Here is a 23,964-nt window from a genome sequence, read left to right on the forward strand (position 1 = left end):
TGGCTAGTTGAGCCAGGAACTGGATCCGGCCAACAGGCAGGACCGGGCACCAGAACTGATGAGCCTCGGGAAACGACAGAAATATGGGAACAAGCGCATTTTGAGAAGAAAAGTCAGACACTATGTAAGAAGAAGGCTAAATACAGACATCTGGTCCCCTAGTGGTTCCCAGACTTGAGTAGACATTCCTGGGCAATAGCTTTATATTTAATGTGTAGCCGAGAAATCAGGCCAGCCTACCAGCAGTGAGTGGGGAGGAGGTCCAGTGGCTGACAATGGGGGTGGGTGTGTAAGGCTGGTGACAAAGCAAAGATGCAGCATGCGGGGCCAGCTGCTCTCCCTGCTGATCCATCAGCACAACCCCTGCTGCGTGCCAGCTTTCAGCCAGCAGGGCCCACCTTGCATCCCATTTCTGGCCAGCACTTGCTGCGCATTGCGAGCTGCGGTGGTTGGTGAGTGCAGGCAGGCACCGGCGGCGGCCGGTTACGTGTCACCTCTGCTGCCCACCCATTGGCCTTTTACGTGCTCCCACTCTCACTGTCCTCTCCCTGCTTTGCCCCTTTGCCCCCTAAGCTCCCGGTGAGGCATGTCTGTTCCCAGCAGTGTGCGGAGAACCAGTCCCTGGCCGGAGCGCTCAGCTCACCACAGCCTGGCCGTCAGGCTCCTTCCTTCTCCCACTGCCCAGGGCCGTCCCTACCCATATTGCAAAGTACGCAGCTGCATAGGGCACTAAGAAATTTGGGGCACCATATTTCCTGGAGCACTGCGCAGCTCCATCCTGCTTCCACCCCTGCTACACCTCTTCCCCATGGCCCCTGCCCCTGCTCTGCCCCAGCCCCGCCTCCTCCCACCCCTTCTCCGCCCCACTCCCACTCCCCTGAGGACTGCAGCAGGGGTTGGGCCTGCACTCACCAGCAGCTATAAGTGGAGCTACCCGGCCCCAGCCTGCTCTGTGCCACTGGCTCCACTGCCATAGCACTAGCACGGGGAAGCCTCTCTGCCCCTCAGCTAAGCTCTGGAGTTGCGGTGTTGGGGGAAGCAATTCCCAGCCTGTTCCTGCCCTGAACCTGCAGGCTCCACAGCACCCCCTGGGGCAGGGGCTTAGCACCCTCTTCACCTGCCTCCCCCCACCCTGGGTCCTGCCCCCCCAGGAGTACATGGCTGCTCTGACCCCTAGGTACCCTCCCCTGCTGAGCCACCTGTCTGGCTGGTTCCTTGAAGAACCTGTAGTCAGGTTCCCTGGGCCCTGGGTAGGATGACCAGATGAGAGGAAGAGAATATCAGAACACCAGTGGAGCAAAAAAAAAAAGAATTTTAAAAAAGTGGAGTGTGAAATATCGGGAAAAAATTTGGGTCAGGACGTGGGACAAACACCTAAATATCGGGACAGTCCCGATTATACCCTAGCCCTGATGCACAATATGTCCTTAGGGCTTAACCCCTTCCTGCCTGTGCTGGAGCTGGGGGACAGGAGGCAGCTGGGTTATGTCAGTGCCAAGCAGCAACCTGGAGGTATTAGCTGCCTTTCAGAACCATACAGGCAGGACGGGACAAGCTGCTTCCCGCTGGGGGCTGACGGGGAGAAGAAGAAGAGATGAGCTCTGCAAAGAAATGGCCAGGTCATCCCTTCCTCCCCTCTTCCCCCGCTGCAGCTGGAAGCAGCTGCTGTCCCTTCTCTCCTGCACAGTGCCAAAAGGTTGCTGATGGCCACATTGTGGTGTGAACCCTGGCAGAAATCTTGAGGGGTGGGGGTGGGCATATGACCCTACATCTCCCCCCACCCATGTGTTGCCTCACCAAGATGTGGCACCAGGTACCGGGAGAGCATTGTCTCATTCTGTAAAGCCCATTGGGGTATTGTTGTGAGCCTAAGAATAGTAATAACACAGAGTAAAGGTGTGTACCTCCTCAGATCCCTCCCCAGGGCGGCCTGACTCCCCCATCAAAAGTCTTTAGTGTTCCCACTCCTGCTCACATCACACTCCTTGTCTCTATGTCCCAGCTGTGGATCCACTCCACCTCATGGGGCTGACTAGCGTGACCCTGCTTCCTCTATTAGAAGAGGTGGGCCAAATTCAGATCTCGTGCAAAGCAGTTGGTTTTACTGAAGGAGCACACGCTTACACCAGGACTGAATTTAGCCCTCTGTATTTTAATACCCCTTTCAGGTGCTATTACTTCTGCAAATCCCATAAGCTAAACTGGGCTATGTCTGGTAATAGTTGGAGGACAGACCTTCTGAAAAGGCCAGGTGCTGCACAGAGTGGTGTGGGTAACTCAAATAAGACAGCAGATATATAAAGATGCACAGTATGGTATAATCAAATGTGAAATTTCTTCTGATTGCAGACACTCACTGGAATTGGTGCAGATGTAAAGGGACTGTTTTCCCCTTACTAAAACTCAGCGGGGGTGTTTTGGTGGCTAGCTCCCAGCACTAAAAGTAAGGGGAAGGATTGATGCGAAATCAGGACCCTGAGACTGACAGTCCCCAGGAACAATGGGGAGAGGTCAGCCTGATTGACAGGACAAGCAGGTTAATCAGGGAGTCAGGAGGTCAGGGGGGCCCCATCCTCTGTGTGAGCTAGAATTGCCTGCGTCAGACAGAGTGGGGCCGAGCTAAGGCAAGAGAAGGGGCCTGAGATGAACTGGGGAGCAGAGCCGTGCCTGATCCAGAGGAGCCAGAAAAACAGCCCAGGAAGTAGGTCAGAGCTGGATGCAGAGCCACAGAAGCAGCCCACAGAGCAGACCTGTCCTGGGAGCAGAGCTGCAGCAACCAGAGCCAGAGGGGCCAGAGAAGCAGCCCAGGGAGCTGGAGGCACAGCAGCAGCAGCCGTGCTGAGACAGAGTGGTGGAGCTGGAGCTGAGGCAGAGTAGTAGAGCTGGAGCTGGAGCTGGAGCAGTCTGGAGCCAGGTGTGGTGAGCAGCAGGGGAGAGCAAGGGGGACCCTGGGCAGTTAGCCCAGCACAGGGAGACACCTCAGCCAAGAGGCCCTGCAGGCCAGCCTTGGAGGGGGATCATAACACTGACAGGGCAGGGGCGATTCTGGGAAGAAGGGTCCTGCCACCTAGAGCCTGAGAGTGTGTGGCCGCCACCAGAGCATGTGTCCGACCCACAGCATCCCTGCAGCACAGCCAGGGCCTGAGAAGGAGGCCTGGGACTTATAAGGAACAAACTGTGAGCTTCCCTTACATTCCAGAACACTGGTTGCGATGTTCCTGTGCCACAGAACAGGGTGATGTGTTTTCCTTTAACCTTTCCCATTTTTTCCTTATTTTTTTTAATTGATTGCTGTTTAATAAATTGTATTTGCTTTGAACTGTATGAAATGATCAGTGGGTCAGAGAAGCATCCAGTGCAGAGAGAGCACCCTGGAGTGGGGACACCCTAGCCCCTGCCCTAAGTGACCACAGCAAGGTTGGGGGTTGAGTCCCCCAGGAATCCTGGACCCAGCCTTGTTGGGGTTACAAGGACTCTGCCACACAGGAGAGTGGAAGGGGAGCACTTGAGGTCAAGCAGGCCTCTGGGAAAAGGAAGTGGGAGCGAGGACACAGATCCTTTCGCCAGCCCACTTCACCGGGGAGTGCAGAAGCCAGGAAAGTTCCCCACAATAGCAGGACCATTCCCCCCCTTACACAGATGCCCTCAGGTATTGACATGAAATCCCATGAGTTGCACTGGGGCTTTCACTCACTGTTGCATTGTGATGCCATGAAGACACAGCATTCTCCCCAGGGAGTGGAGGCTGCAGCAGCTGTGGGTGTGCATGGGACTCTTGAAATTATCTTATGACTTTAGTTATCCCACAGGGGACTCATAAACCCTGCGGATGTCCTGGGAATTTGGGTATAGATGAAAGCTCCACCCTTCGGTGTAGAGATTGCAGTCCCTAAAGCCAACTCTGCCTGCTTGAATGTGCATTTTTTAAATGGTGTTTTTTTAAAATTTGTCTGAAGGTGGCAGGGGATAGGGGTTTGCTCAGTATTTCAGTATTTTTTCCACTGCCTGCCAGCCAGCCCTCAGTCTTCTCTGAGACCCCCTTTGGGTACCAGATGCAGCCACAAGTGTCTCCAGCTCTCTTCAGCCAAAGAGAAAGATGTGCTGAGAGATAACATTTGGGGAATCTCTAGGGAACACATACAGGGAGCTGGTGCAGCTCACAGCAAGGTGAGGCCCTGAGGGCTGCCTCATGCATTAGGCAGCCCCATCACACCTCCCTGAAGCCAGCTGAGATCTCACACATCCAGATTCCTGCAAGTATTGCCTCCAACTGCTCTTCCTGTCAGGGTAGGTGGCTGTGGGACTGCCCTGCAGGCAGCATGGCAGCCACTCTGCCTCCCCCCTCACAGCTACCCCTGCTGGATTCCAGTGGGGAGGGGTACAACGGGCAGAATCAGCAGAGACATGTGAGGCAGACCTAGTGCTGACCTCAGCCACTCCGTCAAACAGCCCTATCTGAGCACATAGCTACCCCAGGCCTCAGAAACTGAGCACTCACCCAACCTACCACTCTCCAGCACCCAGACCACTACACAGCACCTACATAGCTCCACACCTCCTCCACTACAGATGCCTACTTCTGTGTGGCTCCGCACTCTATCCCCATCACTGCTTGAAACTATAAGGCTATTATAGTGAAAATTAATTACAAATATGCAAATTAAATAATTTATATAAAATGTCCCACGTGGAGCTGCACCAAACTTGGCAGCCATGCCACCTCCCAGAGAGAAAGAGCAAGAGCAGGAGGGAGATGGAGAGAGCTCTAGGCAGGGACACACCTGAGCTGAGGGAGATGGACCAGCTCAGAACAGCTTGACTTCCCCACCCTTTAATGTCCTCAGAGACCAGGTACTCTTAGAAGGTCAGGGGTTACATAGAAACTCCAAAGATCCTGGCTGTGCTCTCTTGTAGGGTATCGGGCTCCGGAAGGAGTAGCTTCCCTCCCTCCTTCTGGGCTCAGCAAGTAGAGTGGGGAACAATTTGTTTGAGAAGCTGAGAATGGGAAGCTCCTCATCACATGCCCTTCAATGACCCGATTTTGGCCTGAGGGCTCATTGCAGCTCGTGTTCCCCTGCTGGTGGCATGTCTTGAGGTCTTGGCACTTCACACCTCCCAGAATGTAGCCGTCCACCCCTCTCCAGCCCACACACACACAAGAGTTCTTTAAGATTTTCTGAGTGCCAGGAGGGGGATGGGCCCTGCTTGGCACAGCAGAACCAGACACTTCAGTGGGAGAATCACAGGATATAAAAGAGAGAGACATAAAGCATCATGAGTTACCCTGAGCCCCATATAGTGATTTCCCTACACCCCCCTGAATTTCCCCAACACCCCCCCCCCAGTTTTGTGAGCTAGTTACATACTAATTCAGTGACTGTTTGGAAATCTGAATTTAAACTGAAACATTAATATACACTTTAAAAGCTTATACAGTGCATGACAAAATGTATATCTGAAAAAGTATAATAGATTTGAAAAGTATGAACATAGACTAGCTTCCTTGCTTCCTTATACAGCTGTTTTTTATGATGCCCGTGCATTCATTTCGGTGATGTTGGCCAACCTAATAATTTCAAATGATGATTTGTAAGCAAAGTGTAAATGAGCTCTCCCTGACAGCTAGTGATGAGCTGGGGCTGCGGGGAAAGGCTTCAGGGCCAGATTATATTTACATTCACACCTAATCTACCTAGGTATCCAGCAAACAGAGCTGTGTTGTCTAAGTGATAGATTTTGGCTGGGGTTGGTTACAAACCACTTGAATGTGGGGGCAATGGAGGCATGAAATGTTGTTTCTTATTGTGTGAGTAAAGGGCAGTAGAACTGTACTTAAGCCTGTGAATGATTTGAAGGCAATCAAGAGAGAGGGGTGGGGACCTGTCCTCCTCTCCACTGTTTAAGACAGAGCTGATAGCGTCCATAGATAGTCTTTTTTGTTTCTGTTAAGTGACCACTGCAGCTGAAATCACTGACAATCAGGTCTAAAGTGCTTATCCTGTTGTGGGGACAGTGTTCCTTGGTACAGTGTTTTTGTGTAAAGAGCCCAGACTCACTGCACTAGCAGCGAGCGGTTCCCGCACTGAGAGCTCAGCTGAAATCACTGAGAGCTGGTGGAACCTCAGAGACAACTCGCCCAGAGGTCACAGTTGGGCAGGGGCAGCAGAAGGTGACTGCACAGGGCCATCTGGCAACAGAGCATGTGAGTGAATGGTGGCACAACGAACAGACGTGGCAGAGCCGAACAGTGAGCAAGCTGGAGGAACAAGCAAAGTGCCTTCTTGTCCCCCCACCTGGAAGGTGTACTCACGTGAAACACCTCTGAACTCTGAGTCTCTCCACTGACCAAGGACAACACGGCGTGAGTGGGTTGCGGTGGAGGAAAAGTGAGGGGCACGTTAAATAAACATTGTTTGTTAGACTATATTTTAGTCACGCTGCTCCCCCCAGAATGCTAGACTTTGTGACTGGGAATGGAAAGCTGATATATAACTGTATTTCCTAGTAGGCCAAGATTTTAAAAAATGCATTATTTGCCAAGGTTTGTTATTCTCACATTGTTGTTATCTTGAGAAGGTCATTATGTTGGTAGGAGTTTCTGTACTAACATTTTTATTATTATAATAATTTTTACATAAGAATGGTCATACTGGTCAGACCAATGGTCCATATAGCCCAGTATCCTGTCTTACAACAGTGGTCAAGGCCAGGTGCTTCGAGCGGGAATGAACAGAACAGTAATCATACAGTGACCATCCCCTGTTGCCCATTCCCAGCTTCTGGCAAACAGGCTAGGACATCACTCAGAGCATGGGTGTGTGCGTCCTCCCCATCCTGGCTAATAGCCACTGATGACCTGTTCTCCAGGAATTTATCTAGTTCTTTTTTCAACCTGTTATAGTTTTGGTCTTTCACAGCATCCCCTGGCAAAGAGTTCACGGGATTGATTTTAATTGTGTGAAGAAGTACTTCTTTTGTTTTTTTAAAACCTGCTGCCTTATTAATTTCATTGGTGACTGTTTAGCTAGTTCTGTTTATGTGAAGGATTAAATAAAATTTCCTTATTCACTTTCTTGTACACCAGTCAAGATTTTGTAGACCTCTATCATATCCCCATTAGTCATCTCTTTTCTAAGCTGAAAAATTCCAGTCATTTTAATCTCCCCTCCCTGTTCATACCCCTGATCTATTTAGTTGCCCATCTCTGTACCGTATTTCCCAATTCAGGCAAATATATATTATCTATCGTTTAGGAATGGTGACTCAGATCTGCATCACACTACTTTGTAAGGGTGCACTACCATGGATTTACTATAGAGGCCAAATGTGACTTAGCTTTTTCTACTCATCTGGATCCCTTTCCTTAATGATTCCCAACATTGTTTTGCTTTGAATATGACTGCTGCTGCACATTGAGTTGATGTTTTTCAGAGGAACTATCCACAATGACTCCCAAGATCCCTTTCAATGAGTGTTAACAGCTAATTCAGATGCCCATCATTTTGTATATAGTTGAGATTGCTTTCCCGAATGTGCATTACTTTGCATTTAATCAACATTGAATTAATCTGCCATTTTTGTTGCCCAGTCACCCAGTTTTGTGAAATCCCTTTGTCGCTCTTTGCAGTCTGCCCTGGGACTCTTAATACTATCTTGAATAGTTTGTATCATCTGCAAAATTTTGCCACCTCACTGTTTACCCATTTTCCCAGATGAATATGTTGAACAGTACTGGTCCCAGTACTTGACCCCTCAAGGATACCACTATTTATGCTCTCTCCATTCTGAAAACTGATAATTTTATTCCTATTTTGTTCCCATCTTTTAACCCAGTTACTGATCCATGAGAGGACTGCCCTCTTATCCCAATGATGGCTTACTTTCAAAAGTCAATTTAAATTAAATACACGTTTTTTAATTATTTTTTTTTTTAGAAATCTAGATCTGTTATGTGTTTTGATGTATAACTTGCCATTTTCCTTATGTTAAATTTTGCATAAATCCCTAACAAAACATTTACTTTATTCATATCTCTTTTATATATCTCATTGGACCTGACACCCCCTCTGTAAATTCGAACACCCCCCCAATTTCAATTCCTGGGGAAACCACTGGCCCCACACATGACAGTTTGTCCAGCCTCATTTGTAAGTGCCCCAGGAGATGGGGCTTCCATCACGTCCCTTGGGGACTCTCACCAGCCCAAAATGTCCCCCATTTGCTGAAGTTCAGCCATCTCCACTTATCCCAGCCTGAACAATCCCTCTCTAGAGTCTTTGGTGTTTACACTCTGGAGACACTTGTAAGCAGTTATCACGCTCCCCTCACTCAGTCACTGCTTTTCCAAGGTGTTTTCCTGGCTGTCAGAGACTGCCCAGTTCCCCCTGCACACTGTATGGTCCCATACCACCTGCAGGGCATGCTTCTCAGCTAACTACCCTGCTGTTGGAAATGGTCCTTAACCCTCCTCCTCTCCAGAGATGCACCTTGCCTGCTGCAATGCTACAATAGGCCATTCAGGGACAAGGAGGGAACTAGTGGCTGAGGAGTAGAAGCTGGAAGAGCTAAGGAGTGGGAACGAGGGGTTAGTATGTATCTTGAGTACTTGGAGGGTGTTAGATCATTTCTGTAGTGGGGATGTTGTGTAACTGGAGGATTCAGCATTGTGGGAAGGGGATTGGGAACTGAGGGAAGGAAACCTGCAGTGGGGCCAGGTTGGGCACTTTTGGGAGGCAGAGGCAGTCTGTGCGCTGAGATAGAGCCGAGTCTCTGGACAAGGGAAGAAAGGGACAAGGAGTCAGAGCAAGGAATTTCATTCTTACTGCCAGTCTTTTAGGATAAATCCATCTCCCCAGCCCTTAACACGAGCAGGAATTACTCACACTAAGCCCTGGTCTACACTACGAGTTTAGGTCGAATTTAGCAGTGTTAGATTGATTTAACCCTGGACCTGTCTGCATGACACAGCCATTTTTGTCAACTTAAAATGCTCCTAAAATCGATTTCTGTACTCCTCCCCAGGACCCCAACGAGGGAATTAGCGCTGAAATCGACCCTGCTGGGTCAAATTTGAGGTAGTGTGGATGCAATTCAATGGTATTGGCCTCCAGGAGCTATCCCAGAGTGCTCCATTGTGACCACTCTGGACAGCACTCTCAACTCAGATGCACTGGCCAGGTAGACAGGAAGAGCCCCGCGAACTTTTGAATTTCATTTCCTGTTTGGCCAGCATGGAGAGCTGATCAGCACAGGTGACCCTGGAGTCCCAGAATTGCAAAAGAGCTTCAGCATGGACCTAACGGGAGGTACTGGATCTGATCACTGTATGGGGAGATGAATCCATGCTATCTGAATTCTGTTCCAAAAGACAAAATGCCAGAATATTTGAGAAAATCTCCAAGGGCATGAAGGACAGAGGCTATAACAGGGACCTGCAGCTGTGCCATGTGAAACTTAAGGAGCTCAGGCAAGCCTAGTCAGAGCCCCAGACATGCCGCTTCTATGATGAGCTGCATGCCATTCTAGGGGGTGCACCTACAACTACCTTACTCCTGCGTGTGGACTCCATCAATGGATTGTCACACAACAGGGATGCAGATTTTGGGGACGAGAAGGAGGAGGAGGTTGAAGATAGCGCACAGCAAGCAAGCGGAGAAACCGTTTTCCCTGACAGACAGGAACTGTTTTTCACCCTGGATCTACTTCCATCCCAACCCACTCAAGGTGGGCTCCTGGACCTTGAAAGCAGAGAAGGGACCTCTGGTGAGTCTACCTTTGCAAATATAATACATGGTTTAAAAGAAAGCGTATTTAATGATTAATTTGCCATGAAGACTTGGGATACATTGGCGGCCAGTACAGCTACTGGAAAAGTCTGTTAACGTGTATGAGGATAGAGCGAAAATCCTCCAGGGACATCTCAGTGACGCTCTCCTGGATGTACTCCCAGGATCACCTGGTTGAAATAGAAGAATTTTATTAAGGGGACATTCAGAGGTGGCTGTTCCTGCTGGGCTATTTGCCTGTGGCTGAACAGAAATCATCCCCACTGTTAGCCACGCAGTGGGGGGAGAGGTGGAGCGATCATCCCAGAGAATTGGGTGGGGGGGTTAGTTGGGTTTGTGCTGCACATTAACCTGAAAACCGCAGCCCCTCCTTTATATGGCCAGCCCATTTTAAATGGCCAACACAACAGGTGCTTGGTATGAGAAATGAGGGCACTGATCTTTGAAACCATCCCTGCATGTTATGAAGGTTAAAGAAGCCAAAATACTGTAGCTTATCTTGTCTGCCTGCAAGCCGAATTCTGTTGCCCACTGGCCCTGTGTGTGTGATCTCTCACACCAAACTGGCAGGTCCTCAATATAAGAGGCAAAATGCAACCTTGTAAAAAAGCACACGTGCTATGTAACGTTAATAGCTTGGTTCACCGTGAAAAGAGTCTTGCCATTGTTCTCTAAAATGTGCTTTTTTAAATACCACTCTCCCCATTTTTCCTCCTGCAGCTGCAAATGTTTCAATGATCCCCCTATCATCTCCATTCCAGAGGCTAGCAAAGATTAGAAGGCAAAAAAAAATGCACTCGCGACGAAATGTTCTCTGAGTTCATGCAGTCCTCCCACACTGAAAGAGCCCAGCAGAATGCCTGGAGGCTGACACTGTCAGAGTGCAGGAAAGCACAAAATGAACGTGAGGACAGGTGGCAGGAGCAAGAGGAGAGATGGCGGGATCAAGATGATCCAGGGCATCACTGAGATGCGAGGAAGCAGGAAGTAATGCTTAGGCTGGAGGATCAAACTGATATTCTCCGGCATATGGTTGAGGTGCAGGAAACGCAACAGGAACACAGACCGCCACTGCAGCCCCTGTGTAAGCAACTCCCCTCCTCCCTAAGTTCCATAGCCTCCTCACCCAGACACCCAAGAACGCAGTGGGGGGGCCTCCAGCCACCCAGCCACTCCACCCTAGAGGATTGCCCAAGCAACAGAAAGCTGGCATTCAATAAGTTTTGAAGTGCAGTGAGGCCTCATCCTTCCCTCCTGCCCTCTTCCGCCACCCCACCCGGTGCTTCCCTCCTCCCCCAACCCTCCCTGGCTCCCCCCATTTGTGTGACGAATTAATAAAGAATTCATCAATTTGAAACAGCAATGACTTTATTGCCTCTGCAAGCGGAGATCAAAGGGGGGAGGGGAGGGAGTTTGGCTTACAAGGAAGTAGCATGAACTAAGCGGGGCAGGTTTTCATCAAGGAGAAACAAACAGAACTTTCACACCATAGCCTGGCCAGTCATGAAACTGTTTTTCAAAGCTTCTCTGGTGTCTGGCTGCGGATAATCGGCAGCCAGGTGATTTGCCTCAACCTCCCACCCTGCCATAAACGTCTCCCCCTTACTCTCACAGATATCGTGGAGCACACAGTAAGCAGTAATAATGATGGGAATATTGCTTTTGCTGAGCTATAACTGAGTCGGTAAACTGTGCCAGCGCTCTTTTAAATGTCCAAATGCACATTCTGCCACCATTCTGCACTTGCTCAGCCTATAGTTGAACTGCTACTGACTACTGTCCGGGGTGCCTGTGTACGGCTTCATGAGCCATGGCATTAAGGGGTAGGCTGGGTCCCCAAGGATCACTATAGGCATTTCAACATCCCTAACTGTTATTTTCTGGTCTGGAAAGTAAGTGCCTTGCTGCAGCCGTTCACACAGACCAGAGTTCCTAAAGATGTGAGTGTTATGTACCTTTCCTGGACATCCCACGTTGATGTTGGTGAAACATCCCTTGTGAGCCACCACTGCTTGCAGCACCATTGAAAAGTACCCCTTGCGGTTTATGTACTGGCTGCCTTGGTGCTCCAGTGTCAAGATAGGGATATGCGTTCCATCTATCGCCCCACCACAGATAGGGAATCCCATTGCAGCACTTGCACATTTCCCAGAGTCACTACCTTTGATAGCAGCAGCTCAGTGATTGCGTTGGCTACTTGGTTCACAGCAGCCCCCACAGTAGATTTGCCCACTACAAATTGATTCCCGACTGACCGGTAGCTGTCTGGCATTGCAAACTTCCAGAGGGCTATTGCCACTCGCTTCTCAACTGTGAAGGCTGCTCTCATCTTGGTTTTCTTGTGCTTCACGGGCTAGGGGAAAGCAAGTCACAAAGTTTCCATTGAAAGTGCCCTTACGGCATGCGAAGTAGCAGCCACTGGGATCATCCAAACTCGCCACACTATAGCAATCCACCAGTCTTGCTGTTCCAGGCCCAGAATCAGCATTCAACAGCATGAATTTGCCCCATTTAGCACCCACGATGTCCAAATTGCCAGGGCCAGTGCTTTGAATTCTGTGTCCTCTCACCCTTATTACAGCGCTGCATTCCGTCCTTCCTGGTAGTTTCTGGTGCTGCTTACTCAGATAATGGTATGGTTACAATGCCATAACTGCCACAATGATCTGAGTGGGCTCCATGCTTGCCATGTTATGGATCTGCGTGGGAAAAAAGGCCCAAACGATTGCTGCCATTGCTCTCCGGAAGCGCGACTGATGACATGGTACGTGAATTAAATATCAACAAAGGGGGCGGGTTTCCATCCAAGGAGAAAAACACACACAGCTATCACACGAAGCTGGCCAGTCGTTGAAATGGTTTTCAAAGCCTATGTGATGCGCAGCGTGCTGTGCTTCTTCTAATCTAATTGCAAACAGCCTAATCAGCAACAGCCCAGCGAGCTTTTGAACGTCCAAATGCATTCGTCGCCCATTTGCACTTGCTCGCCTATAGTTGAACTGCCCTTACTACTGTCCAGCTTCATTGAGCCATGGGAGCAAGGGGTAGCTGTAGATGCGACCGACAATGCTGGCTGCTGGAAAGCAGCCTGAGCAGAAGCTGGGGCATGATATTCCAGGCACGACTGAATCTCCATTAGAGAAACTTAAAAAAAGAGATTGATCTGGAGTCATTCCCATTTGTCCAGGTGCCCACCGAGCCAGACCTCAACCGAGGTTCAGCCAAGAGCATCCACAAGGATCGACGGTTAACAGTGATATTGCACTGTCTGCCAAGGCAAGCAAGGCCAGGCAAGGCAAGGCAAGCAAGCAAGGAAGATGCTCCTGTGTAGCGACTACAGTATCATCTTGTCAAAACAGCCCCAAGGACACATTCGTGACAGTGAGCTTGAGCAGGCCTCCATGGTTGCCGTGGTATGCCGTCTGCATGGGTAACCCAGGAAAAAAGGTGAGAAACAATTGTTTGCCATTGCTTTCACAGAGGGAAGGAGGGAGGGATGGAGTAGGGGCCTGATAACGTGTACTCAGAACCACACGCAACAATGTTTTTGCCCCATCAGGCATTGGTAGCTCAACTCAGAATTCCAATGGGTGGCAGAGACTGCGGGAACTGTGAGATAGCTACCCACAGTGCAACGCTCCGAAAGTCGAAGCTAGCCTCGGTACTGTGGATGCATTTAACTACTTAATGTGCTTAGTGGGGCACACACAATCAACTGTATCAAATCGATTTCTAAACAATCAATTTCTATAAAATCAACCTAATTTCGTAGTGTAGACATACCCTGAGTTACAAAAGAAGATCTCTTCCTCCTTTTTCTTCTTCCAGACCGCAGCTGGTTGTCACAAGGACAACTGGCCATACCATGAAACATAAATGTACTGGGCAAAGGAACTCAGATCTCACTGCAGGCAGGTCTGGGAAAGACAGAGTCAGTTTCATTTAGTTACTAACTGCTTCCGTGGTCAGACATTTCCATCCAAGGATCTCAAAGCACTGTAGAAGCCTGAAGACATTATGCCTCATAGCCTCCTGAGGCAAGGTAGCTCAATATTATTAAGCCCATGTTACGGAGAGAGAAATGGAGGCATCCCGTAGGAAAGGGACTTGCTCACATGGCAAATAAGTATCAGCATCACAAATACAAACCCAGGAGTTCTGACTTCCAGTTATCTGCTCTGGCCACCAGACCATGCACCTTCTTTCATTCGTGATGTGGATTTTCACCCAGCCACTGGACTTGAGTGTATCTGGATCACCTCACCTAATGTTTGTTCCATTATCACATACGGACCAGGGATGGACTGTCATTGGTTCAGGTCAAATGAACAGCATCCAAGCTATGAGCTGGAATCTGACCCATGTATGATGCTCACACCAGACTGCTTAGAGTTCACTTACAAGTACCTTTCCACTAGGGTCCAACCAGGATTTTTGGGTCTAAAGAGACCTGAAAGCAAAAGCCCCAGGGGACCACCCAGCTGAGTGCTGCTGCCAGCCAGTCAGCCTCCTGCTGCACTTGCCCGGGCAGCCTTATTTGGCAGAAGGATAAAAGAGTCAGGACTTGGAGGGAAATGAGTTAGTCTCAGGGGGCAGGGAAAGGACTCGGAAAAAAGATCTGTCCAGTGAGGATGGGTTAAAGTCTGTCTGGAGCTTGTGTGTGTGTGTGTGTGTTTGTTGGGGAAGAGTCTTGCATGAAGGAGGAATCTGAACTAGAAGAGGCCAGGTGAAAAAGCCTATCTAGAGTGGCTACAAAAATTAGTTGATTCAGGCTGGTTAGACTGGATGCTCCGGAAAGGTTGCAATAGCTCAAGTGAAAGGCCATTCATACAGCAGTTCCTGCCCAATTGGAAAAAGGAGATACCAAAATCATAATAAATGCCAGCCTGCCAAATATCCAGGCTTTTAGATGCTTCTACAGACCTCTGGAATTGTCTGAGATCATAAGGAGGAAGGGGTACGGGTAAAGAGTAGGACAGAGCCTTGAAAATTAGAGCATCTGGCATTCCTAGTACTTAGAAAACTGGGATGTGCCAGGAACTCCGCATTCTGTCAGGGGAGAAGAGATGTATAAGTAAAAAAATAGCACAACAGGTCTCCTGCCATTGACTGGGGGTGGGGTGTGTGTGAGAGAGACAGTCCCTCTCTGGATGGGACTAGTTCAGTGACTGCACTTTTTCAGCACAGGGAGCAAGCTCAGTACCAGAAAACCCCAGGAAAATTGCAGAGGATCCTGAGAAGCAGCTGGAGGGATGGACCTGAAAGGAAAGATTAAAAGGGCTAAGTATGTCTAGCTCGGCTAAATGATGACTAAGAGGGAACATGATAACAGTCTGCAAATATCTGAAGGGTGTAAACACCGAGGAGGGAGAAGAAGCTATAAGTAAATGAAATGAAATGAAATTGGACGATGGAAAATTTCAAGCTGGATAGAGGAAAACATTTTTTAATGCTGAAATCTTGTAATCTAGTAGAGCATAGAATAGATTCCCAAAGGAAGTAGGGGAAGCCTCATGGCTTGAGTTATTGTAAGGTAGGCTGGAGAGAGCACCAGAGGAAATGTATGAACATAGTGATGATCTCACAAAACCTATTGATTTGCTATTCTTGTCCTGGTCAACTGCATGCAGTTGCCAGTATGACTCAGTCCAGAACACGAACTGATTCCCATTCATCTCAGGCTTAACAGCAGCCTCCTCATCCCCTGCTATTCCAGCCCTGGGCTCCCCACACAGCTCTGCCAATGCCCCTCAGTCCTGCCCTGCAGCCCCCTGCTATTGCAGTGCTGGGCTCCTTGCACAGTCCTCTTAATGCCCCTCAGTCCTGCCCTTCTTGCAATTGTACTTCAACTAGCAGTGTGATGTGGCCACAGTTCCTCTTGGGCTTGATGTTTGACACCTCACTATATTCATTTAATGTGTAATTTTAAATGTCAAGATAAGTCTCTAGACTTAACAGGTGGGACATAAAGTCATTGCCTCATCCACCATATCTCCCACAGCAATCTCGTGGTAATCATTGTACGTCCCATTTCCCCTTAAGCTTGCCCACCACTGCTCAGAGAACTCCCTGCTGTGAGTGGGGGACTCAGAGTGGGAGACTGCTCTAGGGTGACACACAACCTGCTCGTTGCACTCCCTGCAGCATGTGGAACTTCCTTGGGAAAGCGTCTTATTTCGGATGTAGAGAGAGAATTATCCAAAACTCAACTGTGCAGCAGTGTTCATGTATAGATGATTCTTCGTGGGCATGCATCAGACAGCGTGTGTGCATGAGGGTCAGTGTGTGTGTATGTGGCAGAGAGAGAGAGAGAGAGAGAGAGAGTGTGAGTGGGAGGGTGGGAGACTGTGTGCATGCACATATATGCACAAGAGGTTATGTGCATGCATGTATGTCTGTGCAAGGTATGTGTGTGAGGCTGTGAGTATCCACCTATGTATTTATGCTGAGGGGATGTGCACACGGAATATATGTGTGTGAGATATGTGTGTGCAAGGCATGTTTGTGCATGAATGTATCTTCTTGTGAAGCTGTGTGTGCATGTGCATATGTTTGTACGTTTGAGACCTATGTCTATAATGCTATGTGTCTGAGTGTGTGCATGTGTTCAGTGAGTGTACAAACATCTGTGTGGCTGCATGTGTATGGATGTTGAACGAGAATGTGTGAGACCATGTACACATATATATGTGGGGGGGAAGGATGTGTATGTGCATGCACTCGTGGCTTCATACTGTTTTTTGCATGACGGTGTGTTTATGCATGTACACTCAGGTAGAGGACATTGAGGGAAAAACATGTGTGTTTGACTACTTGAGTTATGTGTCTGCTTATAACTCCATGCAGTGTCTGGGAACCAGGCATGCGTGTAGGGTGTGTGGTGTCATTGTTTGTGGTGTCTGTGACTCTGTGTGCTTGTTTGTGTGTGAGAGCTGGTGGGCATGGGGGTAGCATGTGGCTTTGTGTGTGTCTAAGTAGCTCTGCTTGTGCATGAGGTTGTGTATGTTAGTGCACCTGTGTTTGTATGGAAGTGCTTTGATGATGGAGCATGCATATATTATATAGCATCTGGGCATGTGTGTGTGTATGTGTTTATCCATCTGTCTCTCATTCTGTGTGTTTATTATAGCTGGGCAATCTTTAGAAGAGAACAATTTATATATCACAAATTTATACCACGTTTCTGTTTGCAGACACCTTCCAATTTTTCCATATTGGTTGGTTCTTCCAAATTATTCAGCAAATAGTTCTTGTGAATATATTTCAGTCTAGAGGCCACTCATAACTCTTCGCTGTGGCTGCTATTGCTGATGAAAGTTTATTATTTTTGTCCATGTGATTGGTCACCTAAGCCACATGATCTGGCATCTTGTTCCCCGAATGGATAGCTGACATCTTTCTATCCAGGAGGGAAATCAAAAAATTCTCAAGATGGGAAGCTATGCATGAATATTCACTAGATTGTCACTTTCTGCTACCAACAAAAATCACTCTTCCAAATATTTATAAAAACAACTAGAAAGAAGCTGTGACAGGTTTGGTCACAGAGACTCCCTTGAGACTGTCACCTGACGTGCTGGAATTAACTCTGAGCCCATTTTCTCTGCCAGCTTGAGACTCCAGAACCCTGCCTTGTTGAGCCAGACTCACTAGCCTGCTGCAACACAGACCCAGGTCTGGTCCACTCCCCCAAAGCTGCAGACTTTAACCAAAAAACTGCTCAGCTGGTCACCTATCTCCAGCACTCAGTTCTCAATGGGATCCAAACCCCAAATAAATCCATTTTACTCTGTATAAAGCTCATACAGGGTAAACTCATAAATTGTCCACCCTCTGTAACACTGATCGAGAGATATGCACAGCTGTTTGCTCCCCCAGCTATTAATCACTTACTCTGGGTTAATTAATAAACAAAAGTGATTTTATTAAGTATAAGAAGTAAGATTTAAGTGGTTTCAAATAATAACAGACAGAACAAAGTAAGTGACCAAGCAAAATAAAATAAAACACGTAAATCCTAAGGCTAATACATTAAGAAATTGTTTACAGGTAAATCTCACTCTCAGAGATGTTTGAATAAGCTTCTTTCACAGACTAGACTCCTTCTTAGTCTGGGCCCAATCCTTTCCCCTGGTACAGACCTTGTTAGTTCCAGCTCAGGTGGTAACTAGGGGATTTCTCATGATTGACAACCCCCTTTGCTCTGTTCCATCCCCTTTTATAGCTTTGGCCCAAGGCAGGAACCCTTTGTCTCTCTGGATCCTCACTCCTCCTTCTAAACGGAAAAGCAGTAGATTTAAGATGGATTTCAGCATCATGTGATATGGTCACATGTCCTGTGAGACCTCATTCTTCCAGGGCTGGCCTGCGTGTACCCAGGGAGGTTTTCAAGTAAACAGAACCATTTATAACCAATTGTCCTAGTCAATGGGAGCCATCAAACTTCCAAACCACCATTAATAGCCCACACTTTGCATAATTACAGTAGGACTTCAGAGTTATACTTCATTTTTCTGGCTTCAGATACAAGAATGATACATACATACAAATAGGATAAACACACTCAGTAGATTATAAGCTTTGTAATGATACCTTACAAGAGACCTTTTGCATAAAGCATATTTCAGTTACATCATATTTACACTCATAAGCATATTTCCATAAAACATATGGAGTGCAACGTCCCAGAGGCCAGAAAAAACATCCAAACAAACCAGTAGCATTTTATTCAAACAAATGTTTGCAAATACTTTCCAGCTATGCACTCTCTCACTCGGTCTTTCACTCTCTCACTCTTTCTGTCTATAATCACTGGGCTAAATTCATTGTCATTGTAAAGCCCCTTTGCTGCCGGTTAAATCTAAGCAAAGTGGCTGCAAAGCAGATATATGGGCCTCCTCAGGGAATACAAGTGGAGGAGGCCTTTCTGTCATGTACAGAGCTAGCATAATCAGCTCCTCATTTGCCCCCACTGGAGTTTCTGGTGCAGGGGACATGCCAGGGGCAGGTCATGAGCATGGCCAGGAGAGGGAGGTTGGCATGGCCAGGACACATCTATGCCCTGGCTATCTCCTGTTGCCACTATATGCATCATGGCTACAGCAGCTAGGGTGCAAATCAGAGCAGGGTTAGGCATTGAATAAATCTTAATCTGCATGAGGACTCAAATCAGCCCGCAGAAGCTCCAGGATCAGGGAGGGGAGGTGGTGAAAGCTGTTTCTTGTTGGTCCCTGTGCTGGGATCAGCACTAGTGTAGGGATAAATCATGGCATCGGTGTGTGTGTCTCTGTCTATACATCTATATGTGTTCTTTCTCTTTTTCTCTCTCTCCAGATCTCTCTAAATATTATCACGGTGGTGTCTCAGTGCCATGCTATTGTGGTAGACTAAATTTCTCTTATCACACTGTACGTGTGTTATGGGGGCAGTTTTCTTTTCCCCACCCCACTTTCCCCATCTTCACTAAGTATTCAGTGTCCCCTGAAGGTGGGAGTGACACTGGACAGCACTATTCAGCATTCCTGAATGTAAGTGTCACCACAGAAGCCTGGTGGAAGGGCCAAATCCAGCTCTGCAGGCCAAGGAGCAAGGGGAGGGAGATGTTTGGAAGGGCACTCTGATAGGGCTGCATGCTCCACATCACCTCCAGCAGGACTCCCCAGAACCATTTCAGCCTCATCCACCCATGTCACCCCACGGAGATCTATGTTGCCCCAATGTCCCTATTGCCCAGCCCTACCTGCGGACGGTTGAGGGAGTTCTCCAGGTAGTGCAGGTCATCCCCTGTCCCCCTGGCCTCGCGCCCTGCCTCCGACGGGATCCCGTAACTGGTGCACTTCTCAAAATGGACATAGACGTATTGGGGAGCACCACCCCACAGGGCTGAGTCCAATCTGGGATCCTCCATCTTATGTTCGGAACTTTCCATGACACTGCTCTCCCCTCCTCCCCCAAACACACTCTGTCAGCTGTGACAATGGTGCTGGTCTAGACCCAACCCTGAACCACCTAGCCAGCTGGCCCAGAGTATCGTCTCTGCCTGTCTTGCACTCCTACTCCTTCTCTCTCTCTCTCTCTCTTTCCCCCTCACCCTCCTTCTTGTGTCTCTCTTACTTTCTCCTCTTCCTGCCCAAAGGCGTCTGGGGCAGTGATTGCAGGGTTTAACTATATTTATAGCAACCTTCCTCTGTCACATGACCCCCCAGTGCCACATCTGATCTGAGCGAGAGGCATTAACTCTGCCAGGATTGAGTATCAGGTGTGTGGGACGGGGGAATCCTGAAGGAGAGGGACAGGGGGGAAAAGAAGGCACTGAGGGAGAAAGAGAGCTACACAATGAGAAAAAGACCCAGAGGTACAGAGAGAGACAGAAGGAGGGAGTGTGAGAAGGAATGAGTGCCAATGGCTCCCCTGTCCCTGTTCATCAATCTTGTCGTGAGTGTGCAACGTTTACAGTATCCCGTTAGTAGGTTGCCTCTCTCCTACGTTTCTCCAGCTCCCAAGAGAACCCAGGGCACCAAAATGAAATGGTAAAGGGGACCATGGGTCCCAGTGTGGAATCATTCAGCTAGGACAAACTGGGAATGTGCACAAAGACCCATAAGTGTTCAAGGCCCTAGTGGCTGTGAGACTAGCAGCACATGGAAGAGGGGTCCTGGAACACCTCCTGAAGGTACTTATAACTAGTCTTTAACCACTTCCCTGCTGACTGCCCCGAGGATTAACTCTTCGTAAGAATGTAACTGAACTGAGTTTTGTGGATGCTCAGCCTTGGCTCCCTTCAGAAATGTATTTGTCCTGGTGCTAAGGTCCCCATGGATGGGAGCAGCTAGGACCTTCACCCCCTCTTTCTGCCTCCCATTTCACAACTCTGCTTGTAGTCAGGCTGGAGAATTGGGCCTCTGAGCCTGCCAGCCAGTGATAAGAATAGGGAGCTCATTCCTCCACATGGCCCAGTGGCAGGTCTTCACGCTGTTATTGGCCTGTCAATGACTTTATGACTTTTAATGGGCTATTAATTAATGAGGCGAGGAACCCAGGAATATTTCTTTGGCAGGAATTGCATGCAGGGAAAGAGGAAATCACATGCCTATTATCAGCCCCTTCCTTCCTCCTGTGGAAGCTAAAGAGGGTCAACCTCTCTGAATGGCCCCAGTCCCTTGTGTGTATCTCCTGGGGTTTGATCACTCTCTCCATGATAAAGGGTCTGCCCCAGTCCCCACACAATCGCCCCAAGAACAGGGATTACCCAGCTTTTCACTCTGGGGACCACTTTTCGGGGAAGACAGCCCTTTAATGGGCTCAGCACAACAGGTCCGCAGTGCTTATGGTCTCCAAATGTTCCATTCCACACCCCAGCTTGAGATCCCCCACTGCTGCAGCTTTCCAACCCTTCCCTCTCTCATTCTGTTCTATTCAGAGCTGCCCAAAATCCCCTGGTGAAGATCCCCTAGAAGAGATTCCCACTCTGCATCTCTCAGCCCTTCTCTCTCTATGTGACTCTGATAGGTGGTCACCCGATTCGGAACTGCCCAGACTCCTGTGTGCATCTCCTGTCTGTGTCTCTTGCCATCAACCTCTCACCTCTGCTGTGAATCAACCCAGTTCATCCACCATGTATTCCCTGAACTGGTTTCTCTATGTCTCTCACCCTCCCTCCATCTCTCTTACTGCCTTCAGCCCCCCAGTCCTCCTTGCTAACTGGTTTCATCATTGCTTGGCATATCACTCCCCTTCCCTCAGGACACCGCAGCATTGTACTGGTGCTGCTTGGCAAGTGACCCATGTGACCCCACCCCAGGACCAGTAAATATTTCTCATTTTGGGTAAGTGTGCAAAGCAGGGGACAGTGCAAGGAGCCTTCATTATCGGCACAAACTCAGGGGTGGCTCCTCATTACTGCTCCAGAATCTACCCAAGATAGCTGACTGTGCTGGAGGGTTTATACTGTAGAACTGAGCAAATAATGGACTTTGGGGTTCAGGGGCCAAACTAAAAAATCTGGGGAAAAATCCAGTTTGATTTGAACTGAAATCATTTTTTTCAATCTTTTCCATCAAATTGAAAAACTAGGAAAAAATTGGTTTTGAATCAACCAAAACATTTCAGTTCATTTGACATTATTTTTTTCTTCAGATTTACATTATGATTGGGCCATTTTGGGTTCTTCACCCTCTTTTGTGTTTTTTTTTAATTGGCCAAATTTGAAAACAAAATGCCATTTTGAAATGAAAAAATCAATATGAAATGTCTCAAAATGGTTGAAAAGAAACATTTTGAATTTCTGGAAAAGATCAGGGGTTTTGTCCAGTTTGATCCAATTCATGAAATGTTTCAGAGCTCCCCCCCCGCCAAATGCATTTTTGGCAAAATTTCTACTCTCTGAAAAAATGTCACCCTGTTCTAATATGCCTCAACTCCTCACAGGCATGGCCTCTCTGCGTGCCTGGCAGCAGTGGGAGGGAAGCTCTGGATTCCCCCAAAGTGCTCATGGCACTCCCCTCGGGTTGCAAACCCCCATCTCAGCACAGCCTTGTACTCTATTTTCATTTAAAACAGCATGAAACAGAAAGGAAGAGAAATGGAGGGAACACTCACGTGAGATGGGAATCTCCTTCTGTCTGCCATCTCTCTCTCTCCTTCCCTCACCAGCTCTCTCTCTCGCCCCACGTTCTTGCCTGATCCCCAGTCTCTCACTCCAGTCCAACACTCCCTTCTTCTGTCTCTCAGGATGCTACAGTCACCTGTTTAGACCTGCTGTAATATAGTTCCTAGTCTCCCACCCACTCACCCACCCAAACCCTCCCTACCTGCCACCTTTATGATGAAAACAGTGAGACTTCCCCTCCCAGGTTCTCACTCCAGGGGAGTGAGAGGAGGGGGCAATATCTAGACTGACCTTGGGTGCTAGCACCTCTCTCACAACCCTGTCCTGGAGGAGATTTATTACCTCAAATCCCAGTGCTATCAATCACCAGGGCAGGACTAATACTACCCACTGTGCCCTGCCCATACAGATTCTGAGCCTTCTGTTCAAACCAGGCATGAGAAGAATAACAACCTCATACATTTCTCTAGCACTTTCATTCTAAAAGACCCTAGAACACTTTACAATCTCTGTGTATAAGAATCTCAGGACCGCTGATCAGAATGCAGCCACTTCCCAGATGAAACATGGCAGCTGTTTAGTGGGTCATTTAGAAGTGCTTACACAACAGCTTAGAGAAAAGGGTGAAGAAGAATCCTATATTGAGTTAAAACTTCAGGGAGATGAGGAAAGATTTTGAGGAGGCAGAGTTGCTATTATGCAAAACAACTTGTACAGAGTGCCAGCAAGGTAGACAGAGCTTTACACACAGAGAGAGCAAGGAACTTTCCTTGCTCCATTCAGATCCTAAAATAGGCAACATAAAGACAAAATATGTGAAGAAAGAGATTATCAGGAGACAGGGGCGGCTCTAGGTATTTTGCCGTCCCAAGCACAGCAGGTAGGCTGCCTCCCCTGGTTCCACAGATTTGGCGGCAGCCTGCGGGAGGTCCGTCGAAGCCATGGGACCAGCAGACCCTCAGCAGGCATACCACCAAAGGCAACCTGCCTGCCACCCTCGTGGCGACTGGCAAAGCGCCCCCTGTAGCTTGCCGCCCCAGGCACGCGCTTGGCATGCTGGTGCCTGGAGCTGCCCCTGTCAAGTGATTATCAGTGAGAGGTAAGGAAGAGGTGGGATTTGAAGGAGAGAGAGAGACTGGTAGACAACAAAGGGGAGACTATCTGACAATTACAGGCAACGTGACAGAAGGCACAAAGCTGAGAGTAGGCAGAGTCAAATAAGGAGAGAGGGCCGGAAGAAGTGGAGGAAGCAAGAGGAAGAATATGAAGAAATTAAAGTGGACTGTACTACAGGAAGAAAGATAGATATAAACACAGAAAGCAAGAGAGATGTAGGCGATAGACACTGGTGGATGTAAGATTATGTAGGGTCTTGTAGATGAGGACGAGGTGCCTGAATTTGATGCATTATGAGACAGGAAGTCAAGGAAGGGTTCAAGGAGGTGGGTGATGAGATCAGAGCTTTGGATCAGACAATGTTAGTACCGATTTGGACAGAGTCGAGCAGAGGAAGTGAGAAGATAGTTCCCATAATGAAAGAAAGGCATGGTCAGAGTATAGACAAGGGTTTCA

At 48.3% G+C, this 23,964-nt stretch overlaps 1 protein-coding gene across 1 annotated transcript in view; it reads right to left on the minus strand.

Annotated features, from left to right (window-relative positions):
- CLCN1 (chloride voltage-gated channel 1) overlaps nucleotides 1–19,721 on the minus strand; it is a 72,316-nt gene extending 52,595 nt beyond the window's left edge. The window contains exon 1 of the mRNA XM_075071158.1: nucleotides 19,525–19,721. Within this exon, the coding sequence (XP_074927259.1) occupies nucleotides 19,525–19,713 (189 nt within the window). The 5' untranslated portion in view covers nucleotides 19,714–19,721. The remainder of the gene's footprint in view (nucleotides 1–19,524) is intronic.
- Between the last annotated feature and the right edge of the window lie 4,243 nt (nucleotides 19,722–23,964).

Source organism: Chelonoidis abingdonii, chromosome 1 (genome assembly GCF_003597395.2).
Source record: "Chelonoidis abingdonii isolate Lonesome George chromosome 1, CheloAbing_2.0, whole genome shotgun sequence".
Classification (NCBI taxonomy): domain Eukaryota; kingdom Metazoa; phylum Chordata; order Testudines; family Testudinidae; genus Chelonoidis; species Chelonoidis abingdonii.